General features: G+C 60.9%; 1 protein-coding gene across 1 annotated transcript; it reads left to right on the top strand.

Moving 5' to 3' along the window:
• Positions 1-2,376: 2,376 nt before the first annotated feature.
• LOC123028333 (dual specificity testis-specific protein kinase 2-like) lies at positions 2,377-10,341 on the top strand. The gene is made up of 8 exons (XM_044440064.1): positions 2,377-2,564; positions 5,248-5,369; positions 6,802-6,850; positions 7,062-7,211; positions 8,606-8,779; positions 9,282-9,365; positions 9,602-9,688; positions 9,895-10,341. The coding sequence occupies exons 1-8, from the start codon at positions 2,379-2,381 to the stop codon at positions 9,994-9,996; spliced, it is 954 nt and encodes a 317-aa protein (XP_044295999.1). The 5' UTR covers positions 2,377-2,378; the 3' UTR covers positions 9,997-10,341.
• The last annotated feature ends 5,848 nt before the right edge of the window (positions 10,342-16,189 follow it).

Genomic DNA, 16,189 nt, shown 5'->3' with positions numbered 1-16,189 from the left:
TGTGTACTGCATTTGGGGGGGGGTCTCTTCTGCGGGGGGGGACTGCACTGCTCCCTGGGGGCCCTTGAGGGCCAATCTCACCCTGCCAAAATGGCGGCTGCCGCAAGAGTTGCCACCAGCTGCGGGGTAATGTTGGCAAAAGGCACGGGGATTTTGCCAGGACAGGAGGCGTGTGTGGACAGCCGCTTGTTTTGTTGCTCAAGGGCAGCGCCGGGGGGGGGGGTTACTGTGACAGTGGAACCCCCCCCCCATATTGGCCATGGAAAGTGCCTGTGGCCCACTCCTGATCCACGGCTTCAGCTTAGGCAGCAAAGTGTCCTGGGGAAGCCTCGCGTGGTGTTTTGACTTCCCGAAAAGTCCCTGCAGGCAGCGTCCACCCAGGTACTTGCACTGACCTTCCCATCCTTGTTTCTCGCATTTTTCCCGTTTGCAGGGGAAATGGCAAGGTTGCGCCTTTCCTGCTAGTCTGCCTGGTCCGAGCTTTAATTTAACGCCCAATTTCTCTTCCCAAACAAGGCTGAGAAGAGAAGATGCTGAAAAAGTCTTCAGGGGGGGAAATCCAAAGTGGGAACCCTAAATCGGTCTTGTAAGAATGCCGCGTATGCAAAGAATGCCAGTGCGATGTGATGATAGGAGCACAGAAAGATGGCGGGGGTGGGGTGGAGGGGGGGGTCACTGGGTAACTGGAGGGGGAGACGCACAGCAGTAACAAAGGGGAAACAAAGACCTCTCTCATCGTGTGGGGTAGGGTCGCTTCCCAGTTCAGGTTATAAAGCTATTTTTAAATGTCCCCAGCAGTTCGGTTGAAAGCTGCCCATTCAGACCAATGGAGAAACCAGAGACGCCCATGTTGCTGGTGCTGAACACAACTGTATTCAAACACAGCACTCCCAGACACCCCACATTTGGGGGCAGGCACCAAGCTGGCCAATGAGATACACTCGGTGGACACGGGACGCTGGCTGACTCTGGCAGGAGAGAGGAGAGAAGGCCATGGCTGGAATTCAAAGAGTAACCCTCCGCACAGCAAAACGTGGTCGCAAGACCCCTGCTTGCTTGTGCGTGCATGTTGCATGCATGTGTGTATTTTCCCTCACTGCCTCTGCATGTACGCGCAGGCATATCTCTCTCTTCCCAAGGCGCCAAACCCTCTGCTCTCACCAGCAACCCACATGCTTGCATCGAGGTAGCAAGGGTTGCTTTCTTGGGGGAAAGTACTTCTTTCAAGAAAAGCTCAGATGTTGTGCGAGTTTCTCAGTCAGAGCTCCCAGATCAACAGGCAGCCCTTAAAGCACTGATTTTGGCCTTTGCTTTGGCCCTCTGGATGCAATAAGCAAATTCTTATCATGTCCTACTATAGAGCCCGGGAGACGTGGAGCACCCCGCCCCCCAAAACCCGCCCCTGTAAGATGGGCGCACAAAAGCCTCATTTTATAGGCAACGGATGTTTTAAAAGGAGAGGGCGTCACTACCGGCTTCTCCGCCCAGAGGCCTGTAATAAAGCCGGCCCATTCTGGAGGACCCCCCACCCCCACCCCAAACTGGGGACAAAGTGCTGGGGGTGGGTGTGCGGTGTGAATCCCGCCGTGCACAAAAGGCCTATTGAAGGACTGCCCCCGGCAGCCGAACGTGGGAAAGGTCATGGCTGGGAGTGCCAGGCCTCTGGGCACTGTGCAGAGGGGCCCTCGACATGCTCAGAGGAGGCATGCCCGTGCAGAGCTGCCAACTTTCCCCTGCCCCGTGCCTCTTTGGGGCTGTGCAGGCGGTGTCCCACGGGCCTCACCGTGCGCTCTTGAGCTCCCAGAAGCTTCTGTGATGCTCAGCAGTCGCATGGATCAGCTGCCTTTGAATGGCCAAAGAAGGGAGCATGCGAGGATGCCGCTTAGCCTAAAGTCTGCACCAGCTGTCTGTGCACATTTAGAAATGTTTATACTCAGAACGGAAAGAGGCTACACCTCCCTGTGGTTCAGAAGGACTCCGGCAGCCTTTCGTGGATGGGCAAGCATCTTGCTACGAGCAGGGCTTAAAGTAGAGGGTGTCTTCAGACAGAGGACTGTAAAAGGGGCCACCCCGCCCGGGTTGTGTGGCAGGGACACACAGGTTTCTTGGGCTGACGAATCCATGGGGACGTTGCTTCCTGAGCCGGCCACATCCGCGTGCTGAGTGTGAGGTCTGCGCTGAGCAGCACACACTGCTCCAGAAACCCGTGCGCGGGCGTTTACCTGGCCTGGGCAAAGCCCCGTTTCCCGGCCTCCGTTTGCGGGCTGAGATGGGAGCAGCGGCAGCCAGCTTTCTCCTGGGGCTGTTCCTTTCCCGTGACCGAGCTGGACATGACCCCCCACCCAACTTTTCCCCTTGTTGCAGTGCCTGCCTCTACCATGTGTGAGATGGGGCTGGTCTCCCCAGAGCTGTCCAGCCAGACGCCGTACTACGGGGAGCCGCCGGACGCCTATTGCCACGATGACCGGTGGCAGAGGCTGCGCACGGCTGTGAGGAAGCTGGAATTCTGGGAGAACTTCGACGCTGAATTGATCGGCAGCGGGTTCTTCTCCAAAGTCTTCAAGGTACGGTGCCCGGGCACGGCTGGAGCTGCTTGTCATGAAATGCGGCCCTGAACCCGCTTCCCTTAATGCCTGGTGGTGTTTTGAGCAGCATCCCTGCGGGTCTTCCGGGTGGTCTTTGGGCTCCTAATGAAAGCGTGAGAGTCTTTGGGGTCAAAAAAGGTTGCCTGCCCCGGCACAGAAAATTCCGGATGAGGTGGATTGATGGCTTGGTTCATTGTATGTTCCTGTTTAAATCAGCTTTTTCAGTGGCAGTGCAGTTTATTTTACTTATTTATCTGATTCAAATTCAAATCCCAGCATTGTTCTGAAAACAAACTCAGGGTGGCTTATATCATTCTCTTCCTCCTGCTTCCAATCTTATCTTCACAACAACAGCCCTGCGAGGTAGGTTGGGTTGAGAGTCTGCGCCTGGCCCCACGTCACCCAGAAGGCTTCAGGTTCCAACTCCGGCATCTCCAGGGAGGGCTGTGCCTGAAATCCTGGAGAGACACTTTCCGGTCCATTCCAGGAAAGTGTTAGTCCAACAAGGAATTGTTGGCCCCACCCTGGACCCCTCCCTGACTTCTCTGGAGTGGTCTCTCCCCCACCACCTGATTAACTTTTAAATGTCGCATCCCTGCCAGTCAACATTTTGCAGAGTAGGAGGAAGACGTCTGCAGTGGTCGGGGAAGCCTGTTCGTCGCCGCACCCCGCCCTTCCTTCAGGCGGCCATCCAGGAAAACTTTCCTCCCTGGCCCTCTTCTGACCCAAGGAGGGATCCGCCTCAGCTCCGGACAGCCCTCCTTTGTGCCGTGTGCTCCCCAGAGCGTCGGCATTTTGCTGGGGGGCTTCAGCCCGGCTCCTCTTGAGCACGCCTTTGCCATCGCTTCCGCCCCCCCCCACCCGCTTGGGTGGAGACGTGCACCGGGCCCCCGGCCTGCCGTTGCCATTCAGCCCTGGCAGCCTCTGGCCCAGGCCCTGGCTCACGGACAACACCCGAAGGGGAGTTCTTCTTCTTTTGCTGCAGCAGCAACTCTTGTCCAAAGAGCTCTGCGTGTTTTAAAGAAGGGCTTACGCTGCAGTCTGGGAGCCAAGCTGCCTGGGGACTGGAGCGCAGCCCGCAGCCCTGATGTGGTGAACTCATGCGTCTGAGCCGCTTCGCCCCTCACACAGCTCCACCTGGGTTCCTTGCTACTCTGCACTTGCAGGAATGGGTTGCATTCCATGTCCCAAGCGGGGTGCAGCGCCTTAGGCCCCCGGGCTAGAACCCGCCTGCCAGGGGTCCATGCCCCATCGGTTGGCGGTGTCCTGGCTCTTGCAATTCCCTTCCCTTCCATTCTGAAGGATTGGATCGTGGGGAGGAGGTGGGGAATGAAGAAGTGCATGTCCAGCCTCTGGACGTGGAGGATGGAGGCTCTGCAGAAATGCGGCAGTGACTCATCTGGACTGCCATTTGGAAAAGTCACTTGGCAATTCTGCGGCCATTAGGAGGGGGCTAATGGCCGTTTGATGCAGCAGCCCAGACAGCAGGAGTCCACCCTCCATCTTGCTGCCGGGTGCGGGAGGGAGGCAGCCGGCCCAGTGGTCACTCGCGGGCAGGACGAGGCAGCTCTGAAGGTCATCCTCGCTGCCGGAGCACTAAATAGGGCTGTCCATCAATGGAAAGGCATCCAGCCAAGTGCCCGGGGCTTCTTCGGAGGGATCCACTGGAAACCGGCATATTTAGACCTTTTTTCCTTTAACTCGCAGCTTAATACGCACATTCTAAGCTGCCTTCCCTGCACTGGGAGCATCTGAGCTCAGACAAAAGTACATTTACACACAACATTTCAAACGGATTTAAAATCCACAACACCAGTCAATCAATTTTAGCTGTAGTTGATTAACCTAATGGGTCAACTGACTGCAGCACAAAAGGTGACAGCGATTTCATTATTGGAAGGAAAAAAAACCCCACTCTCCATGGAGCTCATAAGCTGCGTCACATCCCTTGTTTCGGGACCTTCGGCAGAGGAGGACTGCAGGCGGTTTATGTTCAGGGCAACTCTCCAGCTTCGTTCAAGCCTCTTTTATCATTTGGAGTGAGCTGCTCTGATACGGAGAGGAACACTTAAACAAAAGGCCTCCTTTTGTTCCGATAGCTCGATCGAATGATTTCACCGTACCGGTTTATCTCGGTTCACCTAGAAGTGGCTGGGCTGAACCAGAGCGGCCAAGGAGAGGGTGTCCTTTTAGAACATTTGTGGACCCCTTTGCTGTTTGCTGAGCTTCTGTGCCGTACCGAGAAGTGGGGGAAGCGGGGCGTTCACTCCCTCAAGAGGCCGCGATGGGACTGGGCGCATTCCCGGAGAAGGAGAGCACCACCTGTGGCGGCTGCCGCGGGCTCCACGCTGCCTCCGCGGCTGAAGACGGGGCTCTTTCGCGCTCCAGCTGGGGGGAAGGTGGGCGGAGAGGTGTCGCCCCGTCCTGCTTGTGGGCTCCCTGCGGTGTGGACGGCAGAAAACTGGGCGAGGTGGGCCCCCTTGGTCTGATCCAGCGGGTCCTTCTCACAGGCACTTTGCAACTGGCCCCGAATGGCCCGGGCGTTTGGCTCCTCTGGCCTGCCCCCTCCCTGCAGGTCAGCCTGGCCTGCTGGAGCCCCTTGCAAGGGGGTGCGAAAGCAGAGGGCCTTGTCTCAACCAGGCTTCCGCTGGCTCTCTTGCAGGTGGTTCAAAGTGCTGGCGGCAAAGCGATGGTGGTGAAAATTTACAAGAACGACGCGGACCAGGAGGGGATTGTGCGTGAGATCAGCTTGCTGCAGAAGCTCTCCCACCCCAACATTGTCCGGTAGGTCTCTGGATGGAAGGGGGAGATGGGCTAGACTGGTCTGCCGATGCCAAACCCTATGAAGGAAGAGGTCTTTGCAGGGGGACGCGGTTCAGACAGTGTGACAACCCCCAGTCAAGTGCAAGCTGTCGTTTCACCATGGGCCACGGTTCACAAACCATGGCTTGTCTGTGCAGGGGAGTTCAGACAACGCAACCACCCACGGTTAAACAGCAGCCCACACTCAGCCCTTGAGCACAGATTATCCGCTTGCCTGAGCCCAATCCATCCCACGCTTCCTTTGCCAAAAGACACCGAAGCGTCCTTCCCCCATCCCTCGGGTCCTTGTGCTCAGATAAATTAAAGTGGCGTGGAGAAAGAGCCTCTCGTGGAAGCACACGCTCTGCTTTTGTTCCCTGTGCATTTTAAATGCTAGTCACTGTCTCGATGGCTTTTGAGCAAATAAATGTTAATAATAAAGACAAAGTCTGCCAGAAGCAACCTTCTGGGGCCCCTTGCGAGGCGTTCCTCTTCTTGCACTTGCTTTTCAATTGCTTCTTTTATTGATGTTTTTGTTGATTGTCATTTTTCTGAGTTGTATCACTGCTTTAATGGTTTAATTACATGGGTGCTTTTGTGAGAATTACATCACGCTTCCCTGAATGCCAACTGTGGCAGAAAGATGAAATACATTTGAGTGTTAGAAATAGCCTTCAGTCTCCTAACCTGCCATCCGAGTTCTTTTTCCTTCGTTCTTTTTCTCTTCTTGTTTCCCTCTCAAAGGGCCAAAAAAGCACCCGCCCACCCACCACAACACGCACTTGCCTCCCAACCTGCGCAAAGAGATTTCTCTCTCTCAGACACACACATGTGAACAATGCTTTGCAATTCCGCCTGTCGGGCTTTCCCCAGCCCCGGTCTGTGGCAACCTGGGATATTTTTCCTCTGGTGGAAAATACAGAAGGGCAAGCGTCAGCTGCAAGCGTATAACACGAACCCAACTCTCGACACTCTGCCATTTCAGTAGCGCTCACTTTTCCTCCTGCCTAGCCTGTGAAAATGTTGCCCTTTTTGCCACCCCAGTGGTATCACTTTGCCTGGAGGAGGGTCTGAGTTGTGGCACTCAGCTCAGGGTGCCATCCTGCACATGCCTCGGGAAGAGTGACCCTCAGCGCCAGGCAGGCCGGCTGGGGCGTGCTGGGAGGCACGGGCCCCCTTCCCAGCGGAACATGCCGGGGTCTGCACCCAGAATGCAGTCTGTGCCTGAAGGTTCGCCAGGATCTTCCTGGAAGGCTTCTGTGATCTTTCTGGGGGGAAAACAAAACAAAAACCAAGCGGGGAATCTCAGCGGCCTGCGAGTGCCAGAGGGTCGCTTTTCTGCCCGCGCCAGCTTTGCGCTGCAGATGCCCATCTCGTTCCGCTCAGTGCTTCTAAAGCGTTTGTCTTTTCCAAGGTACCTCGGGATCTGCGTGAAGGATGACAAGCTCTACCCAATTCTGGAGGTAAGGCACGTTTCCCCCGTGCAGGCGGGGAGTTGTTCGCCTGTGGCTTTTTTGGAACGAAGGAACCCTCTGTCCCCGGATCGCACGCAGGCAGGCAGAGTGAGGGACCATCTCCCAGGCCCGTCCTGGGCTGGCGCTCTTGGTGGGATGGGGGTTTCTGGCCCCTCTCGAACAGAAGGCTGGCCCCCACCTTCCTTCCTCTGACTGACAGTACGTCAACGGAGGCTGCCTGGAAGAGCTGTTGGCATGCAAAGACATCGCCCTCAGCTGGAAGGAGAAGGTCGACCTGGCTTCGGACATCAGCCGAGGGATGGTCTATCTGCACTCCAAAAATATCTACCACCGGGACCTCAACTCAAAGGTAGGCAGGGGCGGGGAGTGTTGCCCCTCGTAGCCTGTGGGGGGCTCCCCAGGGGGCACGGACTGGGCCATGACTGAGGACGGGTGCCGGGCACAGTGGGCCGTCGGTCTGGCAGAGCGGTTCCTTGCGCTCTCCGGGGGGCTTGCACACGCATCCCGCATGGCGTATGGAAGGCGGGCTGATGGGGGGCAGGTCCGGAAACGTCCCCAGCGGCCACCCGCGTCCCCGGCCGCGTAACGGGGTCATCGCCAAAGCCACTTAGGAGCGGCAGCCGGCTGCTAATGCCGTTGACGCCTAATGGGATTGCAGCCGCTGCGTTCCGTGTGCGTCCGCAGAGGCCTCCGAACACGTGGGGAAGCCAGCGGGTGCGGGGGAGGCCCTTGGGGGAGCGGAGCTCGGGCTCGCTGCACGGCAACAGATCCACCGGGGGCACGAGAAATAGCCCGCTTGTGTGAGGAATGCTTCACGGAAGCAGCCTTCCATAGTCTGCGTGGACCGGAGAACGGGAAAGGGCTGCGACCCTGCCTGCCGCAGCTCCCTTGGGGAGCTCAGCCACAGGATGCCGGCTCAGTGACTGATTTCAGTGGCTTAGACACGCCAGTGGAGGAGGAGGAGGGCAAAGAGGTTCTGGTCAGCGGCGGCCTCTACGCTTGCGCCCAGCGGGTCTCGCACTCGGGTCGGGGTGTGGGGCTACGGGAGACGGGCAGCAGTGCCTTCATCCCCTGCTTCTGGGTTGCTGCCGGCCGGCCGGCCACTGGGTGGATGGGGAACCTGGCCTGGACTGCTCGGTGGCCAGGCCCCTCGGGGCCCCCTTGTTTTCTTGTGAGGGGGTGCGGATGCTCCTCTGCATCGGGCCTCAGCACTGACCCACGATGGTGGTTTGGGGGCTGCAGGCCAAAAGGTGCAGCTGCCTGTCTGCCCTGCAGTCAAAGGGCCTGATCCAGCGAACCCATCCAGACAGCGTCTGCCCCGAAGTCTGCACTTGAGCAGAGGGGCTCTCTGAGGCACCTGCCGATTCTGATCCCAACTGCAGAATCCTCAGGCTGGCCCCAGATCCAGGGGGTCGTGCATTGCACATGTCCGTACGGCAAGGGTGGGTGGATCCGTCAGCCTCTGCCAGGCAGAATTCATCATTTTTCAAAAAGTCAAGTGCCTTCTGGCCCGGTTCTGCACAAGTTCCTGATTAAAGGGGAAAAGTCTGTGGAAACCGGTCCTTTCGGAGCACATGCTTCCCCCAGTACATCTATTTTTCGTCCGCACTTTTCTCAAATGTGGAAAGGTTTGGGAGAGAGGAGGCGGCAGAGCCATTTCCAAAGCGTGTCGCTGGAGTGCCTTGCTCGCCCGCCCGCACAAGAGCCACCCCAGCGAACGCCTGTCTCGCCGCTGCCTTTCAGAACTGCCTCATCCGAGTGACGCAGCGGGGGCGGGAAGCCCTGGTGGCGGACTTCGGCCTGGCCAAGGAGGTGCTGGAGCTTCCGGCCAAGGACCCCGGGAGGAAGCTGTCGCTGGTGGGGTCCGCTTTCTGGATGGCCCCTGAGATGCTGCGGGGGGAGCCGTACGACCGGAAGGTACCTCGCCCCTTCCGCCTGCTGTTCTGCGGTCCCGGCTGGCTCCGTGGGGCCCCTCGCAGAGGCCTTTCTCGATCCCCTCGGCGGGGGGTGCCTTTCCGCTTCTGTGTCGAGCACATCCTCTGCCCCCAGACACCAGCCCCTCCTGGGTGGGCTTGGACCTGCGGCTTCGAATCCCGGCAGAGCTGGGCACAAGCACCTCAGAGTCCAGCAGAGCTTCCCTGGATTCTGCTGGGGCTTGGCTGTGTTTTTCCGTGGGCGCTTGTGTCCCCCGCACCACCCAAGCCGTCTTGATTCTCTCACCAGCTGACAGGTGCAGGTGCAGAACAAAAACCTGCTTGGCCCAAGGTGTAGGATTTCAGGTTCCCAGCTGCAGTCCCTTTGTCCCTTCCCGCTTCATTGTGTGCACCTGGGTGTTCCTGTCCCCCATCTCTTCCCACCTGGGCCCAGAGCTGCCCTCACCCCTCTCTGCCCCCTGGCTAAATTTTGCCTCCTCCAACAGGTGGACGTCTTCTCCTTTGGCATCGTCCTATGTGAGATCCTGGGAAGGATTCCAGCCGATCCCGAGGTGCTGCCCCGGACCCAGGTGACTCTGGTGCTGGCCCCCTCTTGCCCTCGGCCTGGTTCGCCCCCAGCCCGGCAGCGCCATCTGTGAAGATGTGGCATCCGTTTGCCCGGCTTTAAGGCAGCGTTAAGGGTTGGGGTTTCTGTTGCTTAAAGGGCCCCACTCAAGAGTTGCCGCTTCACCCCCAAGTTAAGCTAAGCTGCGGCCACAAGAGCGAAGCAAGTCGAACTCTTCTGCCCCTTCCCTCCCACCTTCAGGATTATGGCCTGGACGTGGCTGCCTTCCAAGACATGATCGGCGGATGCCCCACGCACGTCCTGGACCTCGCGGCCAGCTGCTGTCGAGTAAGGGTTTGTCGATGCTTTCGAGCGCCCGATGGACACGCGCGCTCGCGTGGGGTGAGGGTCGGGTCGGACTGGGATCCTGGCCAGCGCCAGCGGAGCTGCTGCTGTGGGGCCAAGCACCGGGCGCCCAGCAGCTGGACGGGGGCGGGCAGGGCAGGGGCTCCAGCCGTGATTTCCTCCCCCCGTTGTCTTCCCACTGTGGACAGGTGGAAGCGTTCAAGCGCCCGTCGTTCCCCGAGCTCCTGGAGGAACTGGAAGACATGGCCGAGCGGCTGGAGGCCACGACAGAGCACCAGGCCCCTGGCTGACGTGCCTGCCCGGGACGCGGCCTGCAAGAGTCCCTGTGCAGCTAAGAAGCGGTGGGTGAGTGGGGGGAGGAGGACCCCCCCGCGATGATTCCGAGGCTGCCTTGTCCCACTCACCCTGCACAGACGGACCCCACACGGACTGAGCGGGAGGGGGCACTGTCTCGCTCACCGGCCAGCCGCAGCCCCTGGCCATCCCATCAGCTCCAGTTTCTCACAGAGTGAGCAGAAGGTGCTGCAAGCATCGGGGGGGGGAATCCTCCCCCCTCCAACCCACGCAAAGGCCTTCGGGGTGTGGATTTAGACCGCTTCGGCCAGCGAGGCAAGCAGCAGAGGGAGGCTGGCGCACGGAGCCCCTCTGGGGCGCTTCTGGTGCTCTGTTAGTTTCCCCAAACAGCCACCTGCCCGCTCCTGCCAGACCCTGCTGGTGCTGCCCCCCGCATCCGGGGGCAGGCTCCCAGCAGACGCAGCTGGGCCAAGTCCTTGCGCCAAGCAGCCTGAAGGCAGGGCCTTGCGCGGGGCAGAAGGCTTCGGTTCAGGGTGAGGCTCCCTTGGCAGGGCTCCTGGGCGAGGCGTGGTCTGCGGCCGGCTAGAAGCAGCCTCTCTCCATGGAGAGGGGCCTCCCTCAGCCCGGGAGTAGTCCCCCCCCGCCCGGCTCCAGGGCACCCCGTAACAACGGGCCTCTGCCCTCCCACGGCCGCCAGGTCCCCCGCTGCCCCTCCGCTTCCCAGGCTGCTGCTGCGCTGGGGGTGACGTTTTTGCCTCCGGCGAGGCTGCAGAGCACCGGACGATGGGGCAGAGGGGCAGGGACGCTGGTTCTGCGGGAAGCTGCGTGGCTCTGGCGAAGCCGAGCTCCACCGCACACCACCTTCCTCCTCTCCTCCTGCCAGCAGCAGCCCGTCGGGAGAGGTCCCTGGCCAAGGGCAGGTCTCTCCAGTCAGCTGCGGCATCCGCGGCTCCCAGGTGCAGTTCCCTCCCTTTGAAAGCGCAGCCGCCCCGGGCAGGTGCAGCTCTGGCGGGTTTGCCAGTGACTGAAGCCCAAGCTAGTAGTGCAAGGGTCAGCGTGGACGCGAGCACCCCAAGCCCCATCACCCGCCTCCAGCAACGGGGCGTTCGGAGTCGGCATCGCCCGGGGGTGGGAACCTTGCGGTCCTCCGACGCTTTGGCCTGCAGCACCCACAAGCCCTGGCCGTTGGCTCTCTGGCTGGGGCTGCTGGGAGGGGCGGCCCAAACCGCGGGAGGGCCTGATGGGACCTCATCTGGCAGCAGGAGCCGCACGCTAAGGTGTGCCGGTAGCTTGGCCAGCCGCGTTTGCTCGGCCCCACGCAGCACGGACTCGCAGCCCCTGAGAGCTGCCCAGGGTGGAATTTGGGAGCCAGGCGGGAGACACATCCCCGGCCGTGCGCCCTCGGGACATGAGGACTGCAGCTCCCAGTGGGCCCACTAACCATACTGGTCGGAGAGGATCGTGGGGTGGGCCTTCTGACGGGAGGGCCGCCCCAGCGGCGGCTTTTCAAAAGGAATCTCAGAGTTTCATTCCAGCCGGCAGCGGCCGGCCTCCCCTGGGCTCCTTTTCAGGCTGGCCAAGCTCCCGTTCTCTGTTCTCTTCGGCCGTCCATATAAATCAGCATTTCCCAGATGGCCCTGAGAGAGCAGCCCTCTTCTCAAGCCCTCGGGCATCCCCCCGCAGCACCTTTGAAGAAAGGGCGCGGTGGTCCGGGGCGGGCGCAAGGCGAGGCCCGAGGTGGATGTGGGTGAGCGGAATTCTCGCTTCGGGTTTATCTGGCCCTGGGAAGGCAGCGGAGGGAAGGGCGCCTCTTGTGCAACCGGGAGAGACTCGCGTCAGGCCGTCACGGTGTCGCCACAGCCGAGCTGTTCCCGCTCGCCGCTGGCACTCGGCCAGTCCCTGCCATCCCGGCTTTGGCTGGCGGGAGCCGAGCGACATGTTCCCAACAGCGGCTCTCCTGGGATACTGGAACTCGGCAAGGGGCCCCTTCAGCAGCGTCCTTCCTGCTCTCCTTCAGGGCAGAGTTGCTCCACCGCTGGCTCTCCAGGGCTTGTCACTGGAAGAGGCACGGCCAGCTCACCTCCTTCCCGTCTCCAGGTGGCCCTAGGCCAGGGTGCCTTCGGCGGGGCCCCTCCTTGGCCAGCACTCCTGGTGGCGGTGGCAGCAGCAGTGTTGGCCGGGCAAGAACGGCTGCCATTTCAGTTCCCACAATGCCCCCAAACAACCCTGTGTCGGGGCATTGTGGGAGATGCATCTGTGACCGGTCCTTCCAGGCTGCTGGCTCAGAAACGCCCTGCTTGGCACGACGACAGTGGCCCGTGCTCGGTGTCCGCCCCTGGGCGAGTCAGCTTTCTCCTTGCTGTTGCTTCTCGTCCTCACCACCGGCTTCCTTGACAGGCTGAGGGCCAGTGAGCACGTGGGCCGCGGCAGCTCCCGTGCCTCCTCAGCCCTGCCACTGCGATGGTGGGGAGGCAGAGTGAGCCTGGGGGAGCGTGGCGGGGGGCTCCTGCTGGCTCCTGCGCTCGGCCGTGTGCACCCTTGATCTGGGTGGCCGACGGAACGTCGCTTCAGAAAGGCTGAGGCAGATGTTGGGGAGCAGGTGGCTGTCGGGGCGTCTCTGAGCAAGATTGGAAGAGGGCAGCGAGGGAGAGGGCGATCCTGGGGGTGGCCCCGCCCGGCACCCTCCTGTCCTCCTCTTAGCACCAGGGTGAGACTTCCCTCGACCCCCAGCTGCCTCCCGGTGTGGGAAGGGGCTTCTTAATTGCATTGCTCGATCGGGTCCTGGCATTTTGCTGTTCATTGTTCTTGGCTGTTTTAAATCGTTTTAAGTGTTTGTACGGTTTAATCCTTGTTGTAAAGATGCCTTGACTCCTTATTTTTGGAGAAACGTGAATTCTTACTGTCGTCGTCATGATCCTTCACGGTGCGGTGGGGGCTGATGTGCTGGGGCAAAGCTGTGCAGGCCAGCCTGGGTTCAGGCCCTCCCTCAGCCGTGCAGCTGGCCAGGCGACCTGGGGAGCAGCCAGCGTCTTCCGATTCAGCTGCCTTGCAGGGTGGCTGTGAAGAGAACATGGGGAGGGGAAGCCCGTGTTTCACAGAGCCGGATCTTAACGAGGAGAGAGATCTCGTCGGGAACTCGTCCTGCACCAAAGAGGGAACTCTAGAAGAGCCCCCCGTGCGCTGCAGAGCCGGTGGACCAGTCCCTCGTGCTCAGGCGGGCATCCGGGCAAGGCCTGGCAGCCTCCACTGCAGGCGCAGAGGCCCCAGGCAGGGCGCACCAGGGTGGCAGAGCAGAGAGGAGGTGGGGGACGCAGCCGAGGAGAGGTCCGGCGGCATGGCAAGGAGCTGGCGCCCGCCCCAGGAGGAGCCAAGAAGCCCCCGGAGGGGCCTTCGGAGGGCTGTCAGTGGATCCGAGCCATGAGAGGAGCGGATGACCTGGGCAGCGGGGTGGTGGGCAGGCAAGCGGAGAAAGGGAGGACCCCGGGGCACCGTGTCGGCAGGCGTGAAAACGCCCCCCAGAGCGAGTCAGCTGGAAGCGTGCGATCGAAAGAATGTTTCCCGCTGATTCAGACTTCCTGCCAAGAGAGAGACTGCGCAAGGCGCTTTTATAGCCTGTCAGGGATCACAGTACGTGCCATGCTAGAGGCACATCAGGGTAAAGCAAGGGATTTCAGGCACCGCAGAGGGAAGGACCTTCCGGACAGTGAAGCCGGCCGTTGGCCCCTCCCTCCAAAGGACAGGCCTTGCCGTGCGGGGAGCCGGCCTTTCGCAGGTGTGCTTGCGACATGGATCCCTGCTTGCAGCCGGACGCCACCTCGAGCCTGAGCCTGTGCAGGCCGCGTCAGGCCTTTGGCAACCGAGTGCGTGACTCAGTGCTTTCGCTCACTTTGTCCGGCCGACAACGAAGGCGTTCTCAGAGGCAAGCGAGGCCCCGCAGGGCCGAGACGGAGCAACCGCAGGGAAGGGAGGTGCACTCGAGGACAGGCACGGAGGGGGAGCCTTCCCCTCCCTCCTCTGGAGAGGCCCCAAGGCCAAGCCCGGCTCGGGCAAGCAGGAGCCGCTCTGCACGCAGGTCGTGGCGGGCCGTGGCAGAGAGCTGCATTCAGGGCGACGGGAAAGAGCGCTCCCAACTTCCCAGCAGTCGAGTCCAATTAATGATGGGAAAGGCTGGCCCATGCGCCAGAGCAGAAAGAAAGGCGCCTTTGCCGTTGCCACCCGGGGCCCTTCTGCGAGCTGCTGGAAGGCAACCCGCAGCTTTCCCCTTCATCGCCCCCATTGACGTTGCCGCCTCTTGGCTGCGGCACTTGCCTGCCCTTGCCCATGTGAAGCCGTGTGGCCCCAACGCGGCCGCCCCCGGAGCCAGGCCCCGCTGGCGGCCTACGCAGCTGGACCGTCGCCCGAGTAGCGGACACCCGCGGGGGCCTCCTCTGCGTCGCTCCAGCACCTTCGCTGGCCGGTCCCGCGCAAAGCTCAAAGGGGCTTTCGCCTTGAGGCCGCCGTGTCACTCACTGCGTGCGGCGCTGGAAGCCAGGCGCGGATCAGGCTGCTCGAGAGCTCTGCAAGCGGCCCGAGGACCCCGCTCCCTTTCGAGGCAGCCTGAGCCCAGCGGTGGGGAGGCCGGAGACGAACGGAGTGGCCGCAAAGAGCAGCGCCTTTTGGCTTAAAGCCCTTCCTGTGACCAGAGTACCCTTCAGGGGGCACTTCAACTGTTCGATCAGTGAAAAATGTCCGAAAGCCATGAAAAGCACCAAATGAAACAGACTGAGCTCAGGGGACAGGATGGTGCCGTTTGGGAAATCCCAGAGAAACATCTGGTTCCCAGACTTTCTGTTCCGCACCCCTGATGTGGCCAGGTGGGCCAACTGCTGAGCTGTTCTTCAGGGGCCTTCCAGACCATGCTGCCAGGCACCCCCGGACTTGAACCCAGACCCTCAGGTCCTTTGGCTCAGGCCTCGCTCAGAGTATGGGTGTGGAAAGGCCACCTCGTGTGACTGGCAGATAGTGGGAAACCCCTGGGTTGGCCAGAGGAGCACCGCCCAGTCCTACAGTGCTGAGGGAGACATACTGGGCCCTCACTGGGACACCCCCGAGGACAGAGGGTCCGATACGTGCGGTCGCCTGCACCTACATTTTGCTCCACCTAGGAGAGGTGGCTTCCAGGAGACCCCTGCAGGTAACAGCTGCTGCCAGATAGTCACGGCTCTGACCACAGTGGCCTGCAGCACCCCAGGAAAGATGGAGCAGAAGGCGAAGGGCCTTTGTGCCCTCCCGGGGGGAGCCCCGTTGTTTTCCCTGCCCTCCTCGCCACAGGATGTGGCCTCCTCCTCCCCCAAGATGAATCCCAAGAGCACCCCTCCTCCGCACTGTTGCAGAAGCCCAGAGATGCAGTGCAAGGCAAGTCCCTGCCTAACCCCCAAAACAGGCCGGCCCTCTCAGGGCAGCGGGGCCAATCCCAGCAGAGGCTTTGCCAGCCTACATGAGGCGTCGACTCTCTGCTGAGACGTCTCTCTCTAGTTGCAAGACCAGGGGATGCTCTGCCCAGCCGCCCTGTTCGGGTGTTTCCGCAGCAGTTCTTCACAGTGTAGGCCGTCCGCTGCAGAGGCAGGCTCTCGGGCAGCTCGAGACCTGAAGCAACTGGAAGCATCCAAGCCTCCCTTTTGAGGATTTGGGGTTGATCTAACCTGGCCTGTGGGATGCTCCTTCTGAGGAACCCGGACACTGCCCTGGGTCAAGCCAGAGCCATCTAGCTCAGTATTGCCGACTCAGGCGGGCAGCGGCAGCGCACCAGGATGTCAGGCGAGGGCCTTTCCTAGCTCCAGCTGCGGGTCCGACCTGGGACCCTCTGCAGACAAAGGATGAACTCAGCCCCTGAGCTATCCTCCTTTCCCTAAAAGCGAAGTAACATCCTAGCCCTTGGGATGATAAACCAGGGCCTGAATTACACGGAAACATGAGGCGCCGGCTTCCACCCAGTCAGCCCGAGCCCCTCCAGCCCAGTGTGGGCAGCACAGCCTGCAGGGTGTCGGGCAGGAGTGGGTCTTCTGCGGATCCGGATATGTGAGGCCCCGCGTCGGGACTTCCAACATGCACCGCAGAGGCCCAGCGCTACGGCCCCTCCTGTTTCCCTGGCGGATGCCTCAGAAGACGCGTGGCCCCGATTTCAGCCCTTCTCCACTCTGCCGCCTCTTA

This window comes from Varanus komodoensis, unplaced genomic scaffold, assembly GCF_004798865.1.
Source record: "Varanus komodoensis strain SLA01 unplaced genomic scaffold, ASM479886v1 scaffold36, whole genome shotgun sequence".
NCBI classification, from domain to species: Eukaryota; Metazoa; Chordata; class Lepidosauria; order Squamata; family Varanidae; genus Varanus; species Varanus komodoensis.
The sequence above is the reverse complement of the archived record's forward strand: the minus strand, read 5'-3'. Positions and strand labels throughout refer to the sequence as shown.